We start from the raw sequence: 22409 nt of genomic DNA, 5'->3' as shown, positions 1-22409 counted from the left end.
AGGAAATAAAACCTTTCTTTGATATCGTGTTACGGCGTTTCATCATTCTCTCCAAATAGCACTAGAAGCGGAAACATAATCGCTCTTCACGGGCTGTAAGTACTTGTGTCACCCTGCAGAATTCCACATTGAAGCTACGGTATATTATTACCCAGTAATACGTTAATCCCTATCATTTAAAACTGACCTTCGATTTTAAAATATCAAGAAATCGGAATAACTATACCAAGGTTTTTCATAACTTCGCAAGGGGAAATAGCTTCCGGTTTTAAAACTTTTTTGAAGATGGTTAAATATTGACAGACATGTTTTAAATTTCTTTCTTTAATGCTGCAGTCTTTGTTATCTTCTCATGCTATCACATCGGACAGTGTTACAACACATGGACGAACGCTATTGGCTTCGCTCGAGAAGTTTAGTGCTTTTCGTTATTGCCTACCGTAAGCTAAAGCATGGATTGAAATATTTTCTGCTCCATAGTGAAACATACAGAAGAAACAAATTTATCAGTGGCGCAGGAGCTCTTTGCACAGCCGAAAAATTTAGTATTTACGAAACCAGCTATGTACTGCTGACACAAAGGCACGACAAGATTCGACATCCCTCTGGCGATATGCCAACACAAGCCATGTTACTCAGTGAACAGAATTTAAAAGACAAGTTTGTCGGCTGGGGGTAACATGAACTAGTTACGCTTTTAACCCAAGGCTTAGTTTGGATACTCAATTACACAAAAACAAAGTTAGGCTCATTTAAGTCTCATTTAAATGCTACTCTCATGTAAGCATGGAAGGTACCGGCCAAAATTTCTTACATTATAAGCCTGTCTACGCCCATTGCAGGGTGAGCGGATTTCCCGTAGATCTTCAATTAACCTGGTCCTGTGCAAACTGCGAACAATTTATCCCCGCAAACTACTTGACCTCATTTGACTACCTAGCCTTCCGCCGTCTTTTGCCACGCTTGCCTTCGCTTTACATGCCCTCCCCGCCACCCCCCCCCCCCCCCCCAGGCTAATTTCTTCTTCTGAATTCCTACTAATCTGTCCTTAACACGTTCTTCAAAATAGTTACTTCGTATCCGATATTAATTCGCCTTACTGACCAGCCAATCAGTCGCCAACTCGAGTGTCGCTACTTGACTGAATGTTCGACCATTTGAGTAGTGTGGGTACGTGCCTCGTGTGGTCTGATGCGTTTGCAAGTATGCGGACGCCCATGCACCTATGGTTTTTTCTTCATTCTGTGGCGTTTTGACATCATAAACTGGTGCTAATAAATCCCAAAGAAGCACTTTGTGTTGCGACTTACCACAGAAGAAGTGCAGTTGCCAAGATTGTCTTGCAATTCCCGGTAATAAGGTGGTATGCACGTGGTATTGTCCTGCGCATTTAAATCAGGTATTCAGTAATTAAGCTGCAGTAGGTACCTCTGGATGAACGACAGGACACACGTACAATAAAACGAGCAAACATTCGAAATGGTCTATTTTTTGGGAAACACTGGCAGGTTCAAATGTGTACAGTGAAGTCACGGGCAAAAAAAAAATACGTTACGAAGACATCTAGGTGCTCATTATGATGCCGTGAAAACGAAAGCGTGATTATAGCCTCTATAAATTTATATAGTCTGCCTCCCGCCCCAGTTTTTCAATGCAACTACCTGTCCTCGCAGAAATAAAATGTTCGGAGAACCACACATTTACCCACCGTAACACCCTCTTATTGCATTTACCAATCTTGCCTTTTGGATATTTAGCAGAATAAATTGCTGTATGAATAAATATTTTTGCTTAATTTTTTGTTTCCTTACATTTTTGGTGCCCGAATGACTGGTTTGGGATTTAAAATAAAGAAAGTTGCATCGTCTGCATGCACAACGTTGCCGACTGTGCACACGATCCCAGACGTGCACAGTCCTAGTGTCCAGTTGTCTAAAGGGACGGCCGTCACTTCGAAACGGCGCGGCATCGGCATTGAAATGCATGTACTCTTGGTTTCGGAAGGGGCTGTAGAAAGGCGGGCAACTGGAAGTCGCTTGCTGTGCCAGAAGGCGCACCACCCGGACCTATGGGAGAAGGACGCGCGAAACGACGCTTATTCTGCACGCCGTTTTCCGCGACGCTTTGGGTCGTGGTGCAGAGGCTGCTTTGGATGCTAGATACCTTGATTCAACCGCCGCTTTGCAGCGATTTCCACAGTTTCCCGCCCTCCAAGGTCACTTTTTTACCTAAGAATACATGCATCAACATGCCGATACCGCGTAGTTTGGAAGTAGCAGCCGTCGCTTTAAAGAATTCAGCCCTGCTGACTCTTCAAAATAGCTATGAGGAACATTCAGATGAAAAACTGCAAACAAATATTCAGGTGAGAAAACTTTTGGAAGCACTAATTTCGAATTGACAAGCTTGGTTGAACCGCAAACATGGTACGTAAGTTTAGGGGGCGCTGCGGTCAAGCCGTTTTCTCTTCGCTGGATGGCTCTCATTGCAAAAAAGGGGACCTTGCTGAGGGAAACGTACAGAAGACTAGGGAATTTTCTAGAAATGATACCATTAGAGCCTAAACGCCAATTATAAACTCCAAACTAAAGTTTAGAATCTAAACTCTAAAGTCTAAACTCTAAAGTCTAAACTCTAAAGTCTAAACTCTAAACCCGCCACGGTGGCTCAGTGGCTAAGGCGTTCTGCTGCTTAGCATGAGGACGCGGGTTGGATACCCGACCGCGGCGGCCGCTTTTCTGATGGAGGCGAAAAGCAAGATATTTAACGCCATTCAACTGAATGTGAAAGCTGCCGGAAGGGGAGAGTCGTCATTCGCCATAATGGGTTGTGGTGCCATCATCCGGTCACTGCTACCCCCCATCACGCTCTTCGGCGTCCTGTCTCACTCCTCTCTTGATGAATATGCAATTCAAATTTCCCGCCTTCGCCTTGCTCGAGCGACCCCTGCCTGGAACTGCACCAGCGGGAGTTCTGTTCTTATTGTGCTTGCTTAATTTTGTGTGCTGGAAATGTTTTGCGTCATTTCGAACGCGTTAGTTTTTTCTTGCGCGGCTGGACCCTTTCTGCGTCATTTCGAACGCCCCATTTTTTTTTCTTGCGCGGCTGGAGGTTTTCCGCGGCATTTTGAAAGCGCCATTTTTCTTGTGCCGCTGGCGCCTTTCTGCTTCGTTTTGAACGCGCCATTTTTTTCTTGAGCGGCCGCTTTTTTCGCTAACTATCGTAAAACCAACCCAACGAGCGTTTCTGTCTAAATGAACGTGAGGGCTGCCGGTTAAATACACAGATTTTACCTGAAATACACCTGCAGTTTCCTTTGCGCTAAAAAACGGTGAGATGTATGACAAGCGCCAGCGGTTTACGAGGTTCGAACGGTTATGACTATTTAAACTACGTAAATTTAGAAGCCTCAGCGTGACCCCTGGACGACAGTACACCAGGCTCTACTTGGGTCCGTTATCTCGCTGCGCCGCCTTGATATCGCTTGACATCGACCGTTACCGAGGTGCGACGACAAGGCGAACCCATAGGATGCTCTGCTCTTAAAACGCCCATGTGTACGATATTTTTGAGGACGTTAAGGATCCCCAGGTGGTCAAAATTAAACCGGAGCACTCCAATACGCGCGCCCCTCATCGCCTGCGCTGCGTCGGGGTGTTAATCAGTGTCCCCTCATTGTCTAAGAATGTGCCGAACTTTCCATACAAGAAATGTGTTCAGTGGGACTGATTCCTGACGGTAGGGCGCTTGTTTTACAATTTTCAGAGAATTGGAGAATAACTAATGAGCGTCACGTGAAGTTACCAAGAATTGATTTCAAACAAAGAAAATTGTGGCTTCTTTTACCTTCATATCATCTAGAAGAGACAAAGTGAAACTTATCTATACGTCACCTTCAGCCCGGGCAAGCAAAATGAGCGTAACTAATTTTACGCGCAAACGACGTACAGCACGCTCGCAAATGACATTGGTTTACAAATATATAAGATAACAGAATTACGAAATTACCAGAATTCCCTTCAAACATTGCGAACATTGTCCTAGACTGTGTGCGCTCTCATGCCACATTGCACTAAAAGTATTAGGCCGTAGCATTTGTGTCGGGCAGTCGAAGTTGTTTAGCAGTTAACACAAACTCACCAAGAAAGCAGTGATAAAAAGTAAACAAACAAAAGGCTCACCAAAGCTGTTATGTCTATTCTTTGTTGACCACAGGTGGGATATTTTCTGGTTGAAGTTGTCGTCCCAACGGTACACACTGTGACCAAAAAAAGGGGCGCTTTGCTCAACTGTTTTCCTGCCATTTTTCCGTTACTGCCTACTCCCAAGTATATTAGGATTTATTTTATGAAACAACTTGTTACGATGCGAGTTTAATAGAAGAAGGGGTTCCAAGAACGGAGAAATCAAAACCAATTATGCGCTCTTATTTTTTATTAAACGTTAATATACACTGAAGCCGTTCGGGCATCCCTTTAATCTCAACCAGGAGAATTAACAAGGCATTTGCATCCAGACGAACTGAACTCTCGTTGATTTTTCTGGAAAGTCTGAGGCGCCCAGAACCACCCCTACAGTTAAGGACCCTTGTACAGGTTAGAAATCGCAATGTGTGTTCTGTAATAATGGAATAAGGTGAACTGTTTCGGAACCGCTTACAAGTGGAGTCACTTCCTCACTTACCTTGAAATCAAGAAATGATCACATATTAAAATGATTACACTTAAGGCGGTCATACCATCGAAGGGTCGGTCTCTAAGAAATTCTGCCCACATGAATATGGTTGAAAGTGCTACCACCCAGAAAACAATCACTGGGTGCGTTCACTTTTTTTCCATACGTGTACAGACAATCAAAGGCATATGTACAATCCACAACGACTTCTTGTTACTAGCTATGATGAGTAAGACTTGGAGTATTTAATGTTGCTTCTGAATTACTCATATTTCAAAGTAATACGCATCACCAGCACCAGTCAATGTCATTGTGAGAACACATGGGTTCCGGCCACATAGCTGTAAACATCGGGGGCAGAGCATACAGGTAAAAAGTAATTGTAATCCTCGCTCCTGTCTTGGCAACAAACAATGACATGTAAAAAAATGCAACACCCCATGTCAAAAACACCCATTTCCTTATGCCTGTGGTTAAGTTCAGTAATTTATCTCATGTAACGACATGAAGAACTAAGAGTAGTTGCATGCTATCTATTTGGCACGACTTCGTCGTGGTAAATAAGGCTAAAAGCAGCAAATGCGCCGCTACATTGGTGCAACATAGTGCCACTGTGCGAGGAATTTAACTAATTGGGCGCTCCCGGTTGTAGCTCCCTCCATAAGCTACAGCCTGGGAAAGCACTTCCGATGGCCGCTCATTAAATCATCCGCTCATCACCCACTCTTCGCGTACTCCGTCTTGCCGCCACGCAGCATGGGGACCTCCTCAACCCCTCATTTCACCACGACCTCCACCAGGACGATTGCAGCAGCACTAGGGGAGAAGCGGGGTATTTCATTTGATAAATACGTAACCAGTAGAACCCAAAAACAAATTTCCAAGAAAAATCAATGGTGGTGTGGCGCTTACTTCCTGCTGAGACGGCCGCTCATTAAACATTGACATCATCGCTGGGTAACATATTCACCTGCTATGCTCATTCCTTTGACGCGGCCTGAATAGGCACGGATAGCGTCGCCTCAAGACTATATTTTGGCATAGAAAAAAAGTGAATAGCACCATGTTCTCACACTACCTTCAAATAGAGTGAAGCGCGCTGTGCTGAAGTTTTTGTTCATGTGTTGCTGACGGACAGACAAAAAAAATGCGAATAATGAACCAATACCAGCTTCACTTGAATATATGGCTCCCCCATTTCGCTTACTTACCAAAAGTTGCGAGTAGTGCCAAATTCATTCGGTTTTCTGTATCTTTTTTTCCTCGGGTGATTGTTCGTCTTGCTCGTCAAGGGCCCTAGGGTAAAGAAGCCATTGCGAGAACATGTGTGTTCCATTGCAGAACGGGCCCTTTCATAACAATCGCCGGTTTTTAACTTTTGAGCGTTTTTCTTCTCTCCGTTAATAGATACGGGTGCACTTCGCCAAGCAGACGACATTATACAAGCACGTACTTTTCTACTGGCATAAATGCTACATTAGTATTTGCATGCACAAACAACGCGCGCAAGCCAAAGTACAAGTGTTTACTTTGCAAGTGTTTTCTAAATCAAAGGCAACAATTTAGTCCAATGTATTCGCCTAACTGTGGTGCCGGCACCCAAATTTGCCCAGCTTTCTTCAAACAGAATTACTTTCTTTTTTTCTTTAGTCGCCAGCCGTTTTATGTGCCATACCCCATCCTTTATGTGGGGCGGCTGCGCGCCAGACGCGGGATTAGCGACATGCAGAGAAACGATTGCTTTCGCGTACATAAATTGTTATCAGCTCGCAAGTGGCCTAGGGGGAAAAACCTTATTTAATATTCAAGTCAGTGATTTCATCCGTAGCTTGGAGTATTTGTGACCCAGAGAGTTCCAGTAAAGAATCCGTTATAGATTAGCACACTATTGTGTCGCAGAAATTAAGCAGGGGGCATAGAAAATTGTTCTACCCTACAGGAAGAGTGACAAGCTACTCAAGAATTGTTTGGACAGCGGCGGAATATGCGACGGATTCCCAGCTGAAGGTACTGAAGGGAGTGATTTCGACAATAAGCAAAGCGAATAAAATGAAAGGTACAGATGAAATCTATTCTTGTGACATAAGATTTACGACGAGTTGCTTTTATGCACTGGGAGCATTTTGATACAGAGTTTCTCTATTTGCGATTTATGCTCCCTGAGCACTGAACGTCAGCGAAGAAATAAAATAACAGTTACGTAAGCGACGCAAAGCCAGCTCACTTGCTTTGGTATAAAAGGTCGAGGAGAATGACGCCGCATGGCGTGAGCAGGATTAGTCGTTTTGCGATTCGTTCAGTCACGGGGAATAATGATACAAACGAATGTGCCTCAAAAGTGCCGCGCGCAAACAGAGCGAACGAAAGGCAGAAGCACAACACATCCTCTCCCGTACGTCTGCTCTCTGCTTTTTTGTGAGACACGCTTTACAAACTAACCCACCTTTCAGTTATGCTTCGTATCTCAAAGGAACATGGAAGTGATTTGTAAACATCGTGATATTATTTGTGCAGAACAAAGTGCGGAGTTCTCAGGTAGCGTGGATTAATTAACTAGAATAAGCAATTACAAAGGGCTGTTCTTTTTATTGCATTCCCCTTGCCGGTGTAGCCGCCTGATGTTTTCTATGATGCTCACTCTTGCACATTGGCTTCACTGCGTCGACTGTGCGTCCCACCGAACCACTCACAGATTGTGAGACGTCGGTCGCGAAATGAAATTAACGTTTTTCGGGGAAGCAGTATACACCTACCAGCTAATAAAATATTCGTGTCCGCGTCCGCAGAAACCGCCATGCTGAAATAAAGAAATTACTGGCAGCACCAAGAATCTAAGCTGGATCCGAACAGAGAAACGGAGGGACAGCCGGTCGGCTTACCGACTAAGCTGCGCCCACACGAGGAGACGAGGAGACAGACGGTGTACTCAACGAGCAGAGCGGCAGGTCTATTACCTGCGTTCATTCAAAGCCCCTCGTGTGAAGTGCAAACCACATAGTGTATGATAGTGGTGCCCACGTGGTTTGGATTAGCGGCGACGGAACAGCGTTTGGAGAGGGCGGACAGGGCGCTCCTTCGCGGCGGCGCGTGAAACAAGAGTGACGGGGAGGGGGGGGGTTGTGGTTTGCGACAGGAAAATGAAAGGAAATTCACTGGGGATATTTTGAGCTCGGCAGGGAGCTCACCTGCATACGACCCAGTGCAGGGGAAGGGAAGTAGAGGGGGAGTGATAGGATAAAGTAGAAAGAGAGAGAGAGGGAGAGAAAGGTATAAAGAGAGCTGTCAGTCCTAGAACGCTGTCAGTCCGGGCACACCAGTCAATCACTGCACTCCGGGCTACAGCCGCTGCGTGAGGCCGGTCGTCTCCAGGAAGTGAAGCAGATAAGTGAACACTTCCCGTTGGGTTGCCGCAGGTCCCTTCGGGAACAGAATGTCCTCCATGTCGGCGCTGGGAAGGCCTCGACGCTGGAGTGCTCGGTGGAGCTCGGCTCTCGGGCCTGCGTGGTGGGGGCAGAAGCAGAGTAGGTGCTCTAGCGTCTCCAGTTCGGAACAGTCCGCACATGTAGGGGAGTCCTTGCGGCCGTGTCGGTGCAGACGCTCCGCCACATTGCAGCAGTTCAGCCGCATGCGGAGAAGCAGGCAGCGGGCGTCCCTGCTGATGCGTGCGGGCAACGGTCTGGGCGCCAGGCCGCTCACGACCCGAGGGTCGGGGTGCATCGTCTGCACCATGCGGGCCAGGGCAGTGCGGGCCTCGTCGAACGCGGTGACGTCTTCGGAGACTGGGGTGCCCTCGTGGTGGGCCTCCCTGGCGCGGGCGTCGGCGTCTTCGTTGCCCCGGATGCCACTGTGGCCCGGCAGCCAGTGGAGCCGCAGGTCGAAGCCTCGGGAGGCCACAGTGCGCAGCTTGATTGCAAGGGAGCGCTCCGGGTAGCCGCTGCTGTTGGTGGGTTGATCGGCCGCGTGCAGCCGCAGCAGGGCAGTCCTGGAGTCCGTGAGGATGACCGCCCCGGGGTGGTTATGGGGCCCCCTTTCGAGGAGGAGGTCGGCGGCCAGGTGCAGCGCAGCCAGCTCCGCCCGTGTGGAGGAAGTGGGGAAGGGCAGGCGGCAGCTCCGGCTGGCTCAGTGAGAGAACCATAGCTGCGCGTGCCGCCCTCCTCCTTTTCGCCCTTCGCCGACGCTCCTTTTCGTTTTCTTTCTGCCGCCCCTGCTATTTCGGTTACTCGTTTACGCAGACGCCGCCATCGCAAAACCCAGGTTACTGCTGCTAGTCTCTGGTTTCACTCTTTATAGAGTTACGTTTGTGAAATCAAGTGATGTCTCAGGGGTAATCTTTGTGGGTGTCGTTTACAGCTTTGCAGTCCAGCCAACTTCACACAGTGGATTGGAGCGAAATTTTTTTAGATATGGTGAAAGCGTTGACGGAAACTGAGCATAGAAAAGGTTTGCGTTTAAAGGATATGGCTCTATTCTGTTTGCTCGCAGAGTTTTTTCAGAATAATGAAGTCCATTAGGGAAAATGATTCCGCACTAGCACACTACCTTTCTCGTTCAGTATAACTGAACTTGTAAGCTGCATATATGGGGGCGGCTGGTCCACGTGTAGAAAATGTAAGGTTAATTAGGGCCAAGGTAAGAGTTATTGGTGTTAATATAGGTGATAGGGAATTAAAATCAACTGAACCTTTTACTGTAAACCGTAAGATAAAGGTCCTAGAAACACTTTTTGCGCAGGGTGAAGTAGCAGGAATGTCGGCAGAACGACCACACATACGCGATCGCTTTTCTGCCCAACAAACGCCGTCGCTGGGGATAAGCTGTTTTTGTGGGGCGTGGAGGACCTTGATCGACAAGCGTTTTTCAAGACATGGAAATTTAAGCTTTTCGGAATGCTTCCACTCAGCAAATAACATGGAGGGTTAGCTGTAATATTTGTATACTAAGTATTTCCTCTTCCAGGCAACCACGCTGTTTTCGGTAAGTGGTCCAGAACGCGATTCAAATACCGCACGGGAGTTTTTTGTAGACTATTTCTATATTGCGTTCTTCACTCCGCATTCCGCGCATTCCGCTAATACCTCCATTTCTCCACGACAGAGTTGGCACACTCCGTGCAGACAGACAATGATGCACCGGCATGTGCTCGATGGCGTGGTGTTGCCATCCACACTACCAGCTTGCTGACACACTGCAGAAAAAGCTGACTGTCGAATTGGTGTGAAGGCGCCTCTTACAACACAGGAATGGGTAAGGCCTACTCCGAAGGTGGGGGCGAAACGCCTCGCAATTCAGTTTCTCAAGTGAAGCGTTCAGCATATGCCTACGCCTCGGCTAGTGTACCGTACGAAACTGAGCAGTGATGGCAGGCCTTTCTGACCACTAAAGCGCTAGGTTGGTCGAGTTGGTTACTGTATATTAAGGAATTCATCGTACTAGCGAATATTAAGACAGGGACACAGCTAAAGAGAAGACGAAACACACGCTAGAACTTCAACTCAGTTTATGCCACATAAACAGGAAAACACCAATAAGTACGTAAAAAAGGAATGGGTTATCGTAAAAACACGTAATAAAACACTATCACTCATATCATCGGCCACATTACAGCGCCGGTCCATATCACATGAGCTGAAGTTCTAGCGTGTGTTTCGTCGTCTCTTTAGCTGTGTCCCTGTCTTAATGTTCGCTAGTACGATGAATTCCTTTCTGACCAATTTTTTGCAGCCTACAACACTGCAGAAGCGCGGTGTACCGATGCCAGGGATATCTACAATGAGCGAATAACCGTAGGTTTATATGCTAAGCATGTTTTTTGCACAGAACCGAAACCGAAATTGGTTTAACAGCTCTCCCGAAATAACCCACACGAACTAGATTTCGTCTTATATGGGGGCTGCATATAGCACTGCAGTTGTTTATAAAGAAAAACATAACATTTACACAAAGGAAGTGCGTGTGCACAAACTTTCAACCTTCTACATCGTGCAGCCCCACCGCAAAACGATTCGCTTCATTTAACGTCGCGCCTGCCGTTGTCGCTGGCGCTGCAAACGTCGCACGGTTTTTTCTACTTCTTTCAGGATCTATAATACTGAATTTAGTGATCAGTAAACGTTTAAAGTATAAATATTTGGATCCTTCTTTGCAGTTAACACATCAAACAAAAGTCTGAAAAAGTCACTTCAATGTACTTTCAAGAGGAGCCTCTAAATCAAGCGAAGTCTCAGAAAAGCGTAAAAAAGCATCAAATTAAATCAAGGTGCCCCAAGAAAACTCTAAGAGCCGATCCTTGCTTATCATTCGTTAATGTACGGCTGCCAATGCAACTATTGTGAATGCGAGAGCTCACTTGGCTCATGACCGCAGTTACAATGACGCTACTAACGCAAAGTTTATTATATAGAACGACTCCCCCCACCCAACTACTTCAATGACTCAAGCACCCATCTCTTCCGTACTTAGAGGCTAACGAGAAAGTGTGATACTTGTGCAAGGAATACGAACAACATGGGTTAGGCACCGTGTTGTTGAACGTTTGCTTTAGTTTTGTTAATCCAGAACATTTTACAACTTTTTTATAGTACCTTTCTCTGGTAAACGTGCGGAGGCAAGCGCCTACGTGCATCGTAACTGGGATGCTGGTCGAACTGAGAGAATTGCATGCGAAACACAAGGAAATAAGCTTACTGCAAACGAGCCCACGGCGGTACTTTAAGATGCGTCACACCGCTGTCACAGCCTTTGCGGTCCCCGTCGCCGCTGAGAATAGGTCATTCGCACTTTCTTTCTAAGCGTCGCCAAGCGTGGAGGGAACGCACATGCCCTCGCCTCGATCACACGAGGAATGTGCGCGGCGGCGTGTAGTCAAAGAGTGATGAGACGGACAGATAGAAGAGCAATTCAGAAAAAAATCAGCTCTGCTCAGCAATAAAATTTAAACGCGGACATCGCTTTATATATATTCTTCTAGACATTAAACCGGAGAATAAAGAGCCAGCAGGTCAGCAATACATTGTATATGTGGACAATACGAGAAATAACAAACCAACAAGACAACCGTGTGACATTTATTTACTGCAGCTGTGCCGGCAGGAGTTCACTTTGAGATCGCTTGGCAACAGTGAAATTTATACGGCGGTGTGGCTTCTAACAACTCATCACTCTTGCAGTCTTCTGTGGCATTGTACAAGGGAAAAAAAAGATAACTTTTGTACGCATGATACGACTTGCTAGGCTTTAAATTAACCGCGCAAGGGAAGCTGACAGAAGGCTGCTTTTTGATACAACGCTTTCTGGTTTTTCTCGGTATACCTAGAAGGTGCGAGTCTGGCAGAGTAACCACACAAATAGACCGGGACACAGCGACTTGCTCTTTGCTGTCATAATTGTTTTATAGTCCCTGGCGTGTAATTTTGACGCTATTTTTGGTGATCCCATTGAAGTGATTTTTTAACTGAAAAGAAGCCCCGAATAGCCCAGATGCAGCCACTGGGAAGGCCTACAGCCCAAGAAAAAAAAATTCACAGCATATCCACGGGGTGAATGATGATGAGTGGGCGAAGCTCCTGAGGGGAAATCATCGGTAAAACCGTGACTCTTCAGTGAAAGTTCGCCCACTACATCTGTGTCCGAAGGTAACGTCTAGAAAGTCTCGCTTAAACCGCGCATCGGCACCTTGTGGCTGAGCTCGCCTGATGCGTTTTGCAGACGCCTCACGAGCTCTCACTGCATCGGGGTCTGCCTGCCGATACGCGCGCTTTCTCGCCGCTTCCCGTTCTCTGACGTTTTGGAGATCCTCTTCGCGCCGCAGCCGTGCCGCTTCGCGTACGGCAGGGTCCTCGCGCCGTTACCGTGACGCTTGGGCCTCTCGTTCTCGAACGCTGGGATCTTGGCGGCGTCGTCGCGCAGCCAGACGACACACTTCGGCCTCCCGCTCTCGTACGGCAGGATCTTGGCGGCGGCGTCGCGCAGCTTCACGGAGCGCTTCTGCCTCGCGGGCTCGCACATCTGCAGCCTTATCCATCGGGCGACTCCGAGCGCGCGCCAACAGCGAACGGATTTTATTACAACGCTCCCCGCCATCTAGTAAACAATCCAAGAACTAAACTAGAGGTAGCCACGCCATCTAGTAAACAATCCAAGCGCATCTTTTCATCATATACAAGTACCGCCATCTAGTAAACAATCCCAGAACTAAACTAGAGGTAGCCACGCCATCTAGTAAACAATCCAAGAACTAAACTAGAGGTGGCTACATACATACGTCGAGGATGGACAGAGCCACGCCTTAAGGAGCTTCGCCCCTAAAATGGCACCACTTTGACTCATCGTTTGTGCATAACGATTTGTCATGTATTGTGCTTAGAGCCAGAATAGGTCACTGGCATATATAAAACCTCATAGACGAAGATCTGCACTAAATAATTCACCCCTAACGTACTTCATTTCAGACATCCAGATGTTACAAAGTTCTAGAGACCTAAAGCGCTAACAAGCTGTCAGGCATTGGAAAAGATGACAAACCGCAAGAAAATGCATTTGTTTTAGAGGCAAACAGATTGCTAGATTCCTTCCTGTGTGACTTCAGAGAAAAACAATTTTACGTCTGACCAGCTGCTGCGTTGGGAGTACCAAGTAAGAAAAAATAATTTCTGTATAAACAGCATTCTTGCCGGTATTTTTGACCTAGAGGGTGCCTTTGATACCACGTGGCAATTCGGTAGTCTAAGAGACATTTGTACCCAAGAAGTTGAAGGAAAGAAGCGTAACAATTCCGAACGCGACCTCTCCGATTGGTCATTTTGTGTCAAGATAACAGGTACCCTATCGAAGCCTTTTACATAGTTGACAGGTGGGCCGCGGGGACGTGTTCTGAGCTGCACACTTTTTTTTTGTAGAAATAAACTCCATTCGCACTTCGATTCCACCGACTATGTGTAATTACTCTGTGTATGTTCACGACGTGAAAATCTTTTTGAAATCCTGACACCTCTTCTTTTGTGAACGCCAGATCCACATATCGGAAATAAAGTTTTAAAATGGGCCGACGAGAATAAATTCGAGCTCAACCCAGAAACAAGCGTCTGATTTGTATTTGACTGAAGGCTGTCCTCCATTCTGCACCTAAAGCGCCTAAAACTCAAACGCTTAACCACCATGAATGTACCTAAAGGGGCCCAAAATAGGGGTTTCGAAGGTTGCAATTTTACGCTCGCACTGGTTGGAGGCTGCCCAAAGAACATCTTCCCGCAAAGATGTTTAGAAAATGTTGATTATAAGCCAGGTCATTGGTTACTAAAAAGGGCCAGCCATAAGCCCCAAGGCTTTCGCTCTTTCCCCGCCCCTCAACCCTCAAAGCACTGCGGATGCTGCGAGCTCACCAGCTATAAGCAAGGCCAGAGAGAGACACCTGCCACGGCTATTGCACTTCGAGATACGCGCAGTCATTAGGAAGTTTTAGGATAGGGGGACCTTGCGTTGGGGGCCCAAAAAAGTTTAAGGAGCCCAAATGCAACACGCTGACTCACAATGAGTTTTAGAACAGGGCATTCGCCTAGAGCTCGCAGCTGGCTTTGGTTGCTTGCAAATTGGGAACTACTGGCTTAGCATCGGTTTAGATATTTAATCACCACTACCACTACAATTACGAATAAAAATCCCCACGCAACTTTTACCACAGCACCATCCCCTTCCTAGAATGTGGAACATTGTTCTTGCGGTGATTGCCATACCGGCCGTTGCATGTTTTCATTCTTCTAGAGTAGCCATATAAAGGATCTCAAATTCTTCCGTGCACGAAGCAGCATCTTTCCACCGCTCACAGCACCGCGCGTGAAGGGGCAGTATCTGTATCCGGGTAGGTAACCACCCTCCGCGGCCGGTCAACGCAGAAGAATGTAGGCTTAGCATCGCGGCAGATATATTTTTGCCTCTTTCAAACGCACCGCGGATGACAATCCCTGCCCAATTTTTAGCCCACTAACATCCACTTTCTCGTATGACCATTTTTTTTCGCGATCAGATTTATTTGTAGGAGCAGGAACAAGGTGCTGCTGCCATGGCCTGCGTCGTTTCGAGCCGCTTCGTGGACCCTGCTGGACGCGCGGGCCGGGTGTTTTCAGGCACTGCCGGTGTGTGTGTGGACCGTTTCTGAGTGCAGAAAATGCTTTATGGCTTCCAGCTTTATTATTTTTCTAGCGAAGTCCGCACAAAATCTGCAAATTTAGCTCAGCGATTACAGCCTACAATGCTGACGGGGAAAATGTGGCTCAATAGCACCGAACCAGTCCTTCGGTGCCTGTTTCCCATAGAGAAGGCCCATCATCGCCACAGTTTTTTGATCGCCGCTTTCACACGCCACTGCGACGGCAGTACTCAGCGCAATTTTTCAACACACAATCATCCTCTTTTACACATGTGTAAACAGGCTTTCTCCGACATTGCTGCTCTGGCGGTCAGCGACAATTTTTAGCGACTGCGACGTACGTCGATTCCTGCCCGCAGGTAGCCTATCGAGAAGGCAAGTGCTTGCGGTGTGCGCGCCGAGAGCGGTCGTGCCTGGTGAACATGCTTCATGCTTTTCAGTCATTCGTTTCTCGTAAACGATGCACCATACCTACAAACTCAGCTATGCTCGTGCGACGGATGGCGGAGGTCGACATGTGTCCCTCAAATATACGCCGCACTTGAGGAACGTCCTAAGTGCCGCCTGCCTCCCGAATCACCTGGAGCACCTGCGGCTGCCCCAGAAGCCTGCATCCGAAAACGGCAGTCTATTTCCGGCTTTGATACCGGAAAGAGGCTGCAGCATTTTACGGAACCCGCCAATAGCCGTGCCGTAGTCTTCAGAGCCAGCTGCGTAATATCTCCACAAGTGGGAAGGTGTGCCATCAGTGTTGGTAAAAACGACGTCCAGGATCCGCAGATACTGGAGGAAAGAAAGGAAGGTCTCTTTTACATGTTCTTGCCGCTCCTGCATTATACAGACGTATCCCATTTGGTTATTTTCAAGAATGTGCACTATGCCAATCTCGCGCATAATGTCGTCACTTTTCAAAGCCTTTTAGTGGCCCTTTAACATATTACCACACACAGAATAAGGCACCGAAACGAAATGCACAATAAACTTCTACAGAAGCCTTATCCTGTCTCGCTTGGGGGAGGGGTTCCTGGTGTACTGGTCAGCCTCTACACGGCAAAGAAGATGTTGGATCCCATAAACGATCTATTCATCAGGCTGTCCACAAGGATTTTCCGCATTAGTCCACTCACGAGAGTTCATGCTGAATATTAATAATAGTCTTTAGAGTACTAGCGCGTGTTCATAAGTGTTACTTGCGCCCTGAAGGTTACATCGCAGCCTGGGCACCCACGTTGTTCCCTGACAGAACATACCCCAAGAATGATGCTGTTCCTAACTCGACCTCCCTTAGCCCTGCCATTGTTATTCATAACAAACTCCATTGCTTCAAGATTGTCGATGCTGTTAAGTGGCGCTTAGAAAAAAAAACCCTCCTAATACGCGGCACCCTGGGACATGGCCCTAATCTTTTGTGGCACCTCACTGTTTACACACATACATTGTAAAGGCTCAAAATGTACATTTAAACAACAATTAATATACCGTAAATACAGGTACAAAACGTCATCTGTTTGAAGGCACAACAAGGACCTTATGTGCAGTGACCTGGGCTGCTGTTGGGCATCACCTTCTGGTCACAATACAATAGACCAAAACACTACGACATTTACAGTGTCAGCAGGCCGACTATACGTGCCTGTAGTCCACAAAATTCAAAATAAATCCCCCTATTTTGTTATAGCTACCGCCTCGCGCAGATTTGTCATGGCTCCGTCAACATAAAAGTTATGCAGGAACCTAACCTTCGTTGCTCTCCTGATAGCTCAGCCCACAGTGCACCAACTAAACCTCAAATTGGAGGCTGGTGGGTTCCTCGCCTAATGGCGCAGCTGGAAACGAGAAAGCACACCAGGCTGTCACCAAAGCAGATGGTCGAACGAGTATTGCGATCTTCCAGGCACCTTATCGAGACTTCAAACCAACAGTAAACAAACTGCTGCGTGAGCTGTGGCAAAAAATGTGAAATGAGAGAAACTGAAATTTTATTGAAGTTAAACAGACAGAAAGGTCGGACTCATGGTATGGGTTATGGCCAACTATTCTGGGGGTGGGAAGGGGAAGTGTAGGAAGCAAAATGGATAGAGAATGAGACAATTGAAGGTGGTGAAGTCAAAGTTGAAAGAATTGCTATATGGAAACGATTCGTATACTTACAGTTGAAGAGTTATAGTTCACCAAGGCGGGCCTCAACTACAATATCGGTGCCAGACCGCTGCTGCTCAGAAACTTCAGCACTACTTTGAATGCCTTGGGGTAACGCTGCGTGTCTCTCTTAAGACCGAGCAGTACTTCGTCAGACACAACGCGACAGTGCAAACGGGCCAATGATCGCAACAGTTGTTCTCTAGGATTCCCGTATCGTGGACAGTTGAGAGAAAATGCAAATTAGTCTCTGGTACACAGCCCATTTCACAATTGGAGTCACTCGTAACACCAATAAGGTGCTTGTAGCGACAGGTAATGGCTACCTTAAGCCGTAGTCGACGAAGCAGCGTGGCGTTGTTCCGCTGAATACTAGGAGGTGACCGACACTTACAGTCCGGATCCAGCCAGTGTAGTCTTCTGTCAGGCTGGAAACAGTGACTCGTCGACGCGGTGCGGAGAATGGCACACAGAAGAGTGGCCGTTTCCTGCCATGCGAAAGGCAGACCTACAGCGTCTTTGTTCGCAGAAACCTTGTTTGTCTCCTTGTCAGCCCAATAGTTACACGCTGGCCCGCGATGTCCTGGAGCCAACTGAATGGTGAGGACATGTCCTTGTGACAGTGCAAAGACGCATAACCCCATTACTTCCGCAGTAAATCCTTCCTTCATCACTCTATTGAAGACCTGGAGTGCGGCCTTTGAGTCACAAAACAGGGTCCAAACGTGAGGTGATTCACGGACCACTAAATGAATCGCCTCCCGGATAGAAACCAACTCAGTTGCAGCGGAGTTTGTCTTGTGGTCTAGTGTGAAGCCTAGGGTAACTCACAGGCTTAGAATTACCAAAGCCGCGGTATACCTGGATTCAGCCACAAAAGCATCAGTATATACATGTACAATTCCGGCGTATGTGTCTAGCAAGTACGGTAGAGTCAATTGTTAGAGGGCTACTAATGGCAAAGAAGACTTCTTTACAATTCCCGCGATGGAAAGGTGGATCCATGGTTTTGATATTATGCACAGAAGATTCTGTGAAACCCCTAGTGTGGCAAAACCTGATGGAATATTTTGTTAATGAAGCAAAATGGCTGCCGCAAAACTACTTCTCGAGCACGTTGTCGGAAGAGCGAATAGTGGATGATGACACATCAAAGGTAGACTCCAAGGGCTTCGAACCAAAGAAGGGCGTTCATTGTAAACGCACGTGCCTCCGCAGTTTTGCGGCTGTAGACGCACATGGTGATAGTCACAGGCATATTGTTAGGGCTAGCGCTTGCAAGTTCTCTAATGTGCGCCGGGAAGAAGTTAGAAAATTTGAACTGGCTGCCAGGCTGTAACAAAAATGTGACAAAAAGGCTCCGCTATAATTGGAAAAGAGTGCTCTAAGATGGGCCCTACCTCTTTCCCGCCACGAAGCCTAGAACATGCACCAGGCTTGCAAGTTTAGTGTTCATCGAAGCGATATGCTTCGTCCACGACAGACCGCGGACTTCAGTCACCCTCCAAAACTAATGGTGCGTGACGTAACGCACTAGATTCCCCTCAATAGTGATGGGGCATCGGACCATCCACTATCTGGTAAACGCAAGAACGGGGCATTCTACTGGAGCTAAACTCATAAATTGACGGTACAAGTACCGAGAAGTTGTTGCGGCTAGCTGTAGACGGGATCGCAGCTGCGGTCGCGTTTGAGCACATCAGGGTAATATTAAAAAGGGTAGGGTTCAGTATTCCTCCTTGCGCAACGTCGCCATAAACTCGCTGGTTCCCGGTCTCACCGGCAGATATGCACAGGAAGATTGTGCGACCAGTATGGTAACTCCAGGTCCCCGTATACAGTAGACCGCGTACACCCAGGGTCTCTACAGCCTCCATAATAGCCTTGTGGACCACATTATCATAGGCGCCTTTGAGGTCGAAGAACAATGCACCCGCGATTCGGCGACGGTTTCTTTCTTGCTTCGAGGCCGCCAGGGGGCGCTGACTAGTGCGGCCGTGGAAACTTCGTCTCCCGTTTCTGTAAATGTTTTCGGTTGTGAAATTTGTGGTCCCTGTTGCTAAATTATGCATCACTCGTCGGCACTTCTTCTGAGGACTACGTTGATAATGTACTTATTTCGGTGAGTGGTCCTTTTCGTGAATTATCGGAGCTTTTCTCATTGACCACACTGCGACTCAGTTCACCATAAAGCGCTCGGCCTAACGTCCGCGGCGGGACGCGGTTAGGCTTAGCCTAACCCGGTGAAGTGGGGCGCCATGCCCGAAGTTGAGATAGGGGAGGGAGAGGAAATCTCTCGCGAAGAAGTGAATAGCCCGGGTTGGACGACATCGCTGGCCAAGGACAAGAGCGCTCGTATAGGAACGCCAGTTTCGGCGCGCAACACAACACACTTGTGCTCGAAAAGACGCCACCGTACGGCAGCCCCTCAAGGCACGATAAAGCACCTCGCCGCCGTATCGATACTCCCCGACTACCGAGGCACCACATAGGAATTATCGTCAGGCCGAGCCACCGAGGGACGGTATTGACGTCAGAAAAGTAAGCCGGCGGAGTATTTTTCGTTGCGCGCGGCGGCATTCTGATAGATCTCCTGCAGCTTGAGCCCTTTTATACCTTCTCTCTGCGCGGCGTCGTATGGAACAGACCTTTTCACACGCGGTATATATGAGTGTTCGATGTTTGGGAGTACTAACATACTTCGTGGAGCGCCCCCTAGCAGACAGTATGACACCTTCTACCTCGGACACCGACGTAATATTCACACATGACTCCTCAACAATCAACGAACCAGTCAGCGTAACGAATCCTAGGGACGTCAGACACGTGAACCAGCGCAGTTGTACGTTGGTTGGGATGTGATCACCCTTGTGTGACTCAACATCACATAAACAAGTTACAGATGCCGACAGAGTCCTTGATACGATTGCAAGGTCCAAGCAGCTGCTGAATGAGACCCTACCAAGAAAAATAGGGAACCGTCATTAATTATCTCGAAGTGTGCGCGGTGTATAAACTCTGCCAGATAATTTCTTCTCTTATTGGTACTTGCACTGCCCCAGAGAGGGTGGTCGGCACTCAAATCCCCGACTACAATATGGGGACCGGGAGAGGCGTGAACTACGGAGTTTAGGTACGTCAAGTCAACGTCCGCGCGTGCAGGTATGTAAGCACTGATCACCAAAAAGACTCGGTGCTTCTGCTTCAAGGTCCCAGAAATATGTTCATTACAAGCACGAGCAGAAATCGTATGTCTGACGTAAGGGATGTCTTGTCGTACGCAGATTAATACATTGGTGGGTATTCCTTCTTTCTGTGACAACAGGAGAACGTAACCGGATTGAAGAAACGGCGCGGAGATGTTTGTCTCATGACAACGACTGGGGGCTTGTACTTAAACAAGCGCTGCCGAAAAGTTTACATCCACCCTCGTAGTCTTCTTACGTTCCACTGCATCACGAAAGACTTGCGAAGTTTTACTTGCGGTGAAGTTACACTTATTTGTTACGCCATAAAAACTCTCTGTAGTGCCTCATTGAGTGGCTCCAACGCATTTAGAACCTGCACCTTAATTCTCGCAGATAGACTTTGCAGACGGGAGATCAGTTTTCGCATAGTGTTTAGCAGCTGTTTAAGCATGCGTAAGGCCTTCTCATCGGCTAGCCTCTCTTCATCGCTGGGCTGGCCGTGGGGACCTTTCACTTCAGAGGCTGACGTTTTTGCCGCAAAAGCCATTTGCGGCAAGGGAGCTCAGTCCTGTGCAGGCACTCTTTCAGATGCAATGCTTGCCAAGTGAGGAGTAATCGGAGGAGGTCGTTATACTTCCTGTGTCACCACCGGGTGGGGGGTGGCACCAACGGGGGCGCTGGTGTTTGCAGATCATTGGAGGGAACTGCGTGACTGTCGACGTCCCCAACGGGAGATCGGACGACGTCACCGCACGAACGCTGACGCCTCTCTTTGGATAGAGTTATCTCTGACCATAGTAGGCAGACATTGACGCTCATGCATCATTTCGAACATCCATTAGAGGTTGCCTCATTAGGGTCGAACGGGTTGCCCATTTTAGCGTGCCTTTCCACCTGCCGTGGACATGAGTATCACCACAGTGATTGCATGCTGCGGCATTCTTTCAAGCAGCACTGACATGACCTGGCTTCTGACACTTGGGGCATTAAAGGGGACGCACACAATGTCACGCGTAGCCTACTCTCCCAAACGCCGCCAGTGAATCGCACTGAAACGCCACTTTTATTCACCGTGAGTGACCAATGCAATGCATGTGCAGAATGCGTACCGTTGGCAAAAAAGCTGCTCCAGGTCACTGTCGCTGATCTCCAGGTCGACATCAGAGATGACGCCAGTTGTTGTTCCCTTCCCGCGGGCTGAGAAAAAACGTACCTGGATGTTACCTAATCATGTGATAGCATTCCACGCGTCTGTGATGCTGTCATTGGTAACACTGTCGCGGAAGCTAGCGCGAGTCAAAGCCCCAGAGCCCTAGACGGAGCAATACGCGCTTATCTATTGGCTGTCCTCGAATACCACTACTCATTATGATCGTGGAGCGTGCTCAGGCCCGCTTCGTCCTACTTTTCTACATCCTCCCGTGGGCCCAAGATGATGAGGGGGCTGATTCTAACAGGTAAAGGTTTTGCACTGAACGGTTTATCACGTGACCCGTTGCTATCCCCACCAAAGACGCTCTAGCAACGCCGTCGACGCCGTGGTGCAGCATTGTCACTCGTCCCAGCTTCCACTGCACTGGCGGAGCATTGTCGTCATGCACTATTACGACGTCGCCCACCTTCAGCTGCGGTGATGTAGCCTGGGGACAGTTGTGAGCCGAACGCAGTAACAGCAAGTATGCGTTCCTCCATCTGCGCCACAACTCAGCCGTCAGCCTTTGATGGTAGCGTGCTCGTCGCCGTAGGTCTGCTGGGGTTGACGATGTCTCGGTAACCGCTAACTCTTGGGGCATGCAGAGCGCACGCCTACCTGTCAGGAAGTGGGAAGGCGTAATAGGCACTCCATCATCGGAATGGTCTTCAACGTAGGTTAGAGGTCGGCTATTAATAACAGCTTCCACTTCGCAAAGGGTGGTGGACAAAGCTTCGGCAGTAAGGCTACTGCGCCCAAGTGAGCGCTTGAGAACGTCCTTGGTGGAGCGAATGAGACGCTCCCACCAGCCACCCCAACTAGGGGCTCGCTCAACAATGAATTTCCGGTGCACATAGAGCCCAGTCACATATTCTAGAAGGACTGACGCAGCGGCCTTAAATGCCCGAGCGTAAATATGGAACGACTGGGCGTTGTCAGAGTAAACCGTATTCGGTATGCCGCGTCTTGACACGAACCGACGGAACGCCAGTAGCATGGTAGCCGCTGTCATATCCGAAGTCAGCTCCAAATGCATAGCACGAGTGACAGCACACGAAAATAATAAAATGTAAGC

At 48.0% G+C, this 22409-nt stretch overlaps 1 protein-coding gene across 1 annotated transcript in view; it reads right to left on the bottom strand.

The window, feature by feature from the left end:
* The window catches only part of LOC144146374 (uncharacterized), a 33493-nt gene extending 21853 nt beyond the window's left edge, over positions 1 to 11640 (bottom strand). The window contains exons 1-4 of the mRNA XM_077678331.1: positions 11359 to 11640; positions 5886 to 5970; positions 4182 to 4258; positions 1311 to 1382 (exon numbers count right to left, since the gene is read on the bottom strand). Of these exons, the coding sequence (XP_077534457.1) occupies positions 1311 to 1382; positions 4182 to 4258; positions 5886 to 5913 (177 nt within the window). The 5' untranslated portion in view covers positions 5914 to 5970; positions 11359 to 11640. The remainder of the gene's footprint in view (positions 1 to 1310; positions 1383 to 4181; positions 4259 to 5885; positions 5971 to 11358) is intronic.
* Positions 11641 to 22409: the final 10769 nt, after the last annotated feature.

This window comes from Haemaphysalis longicornis, unplaced genomic scaffold (assembly GCF_048455015.1).
Source record: "Haemaphysalis longicornis isolate Haplotype H1 unplaced genomic scaffold, Haemaphysalis longicornis Haplotype H1 scaffold_7, whole genome shotgun sequence".
In the NCBI taxonomy this organism is placed as follows: domain Eukaryota; kingdom Metazoa; phylum Arthropoda; class Arachnida; order Ixodida; family Ixodidae; genus Haemaphysalis; species Haemaphysalis longicornis.
The sequence above is the reverse complement of the archived record's forward strand: the minus strand, read 5'-3'. Positions and strand labels throughout refer to the sequence as shown.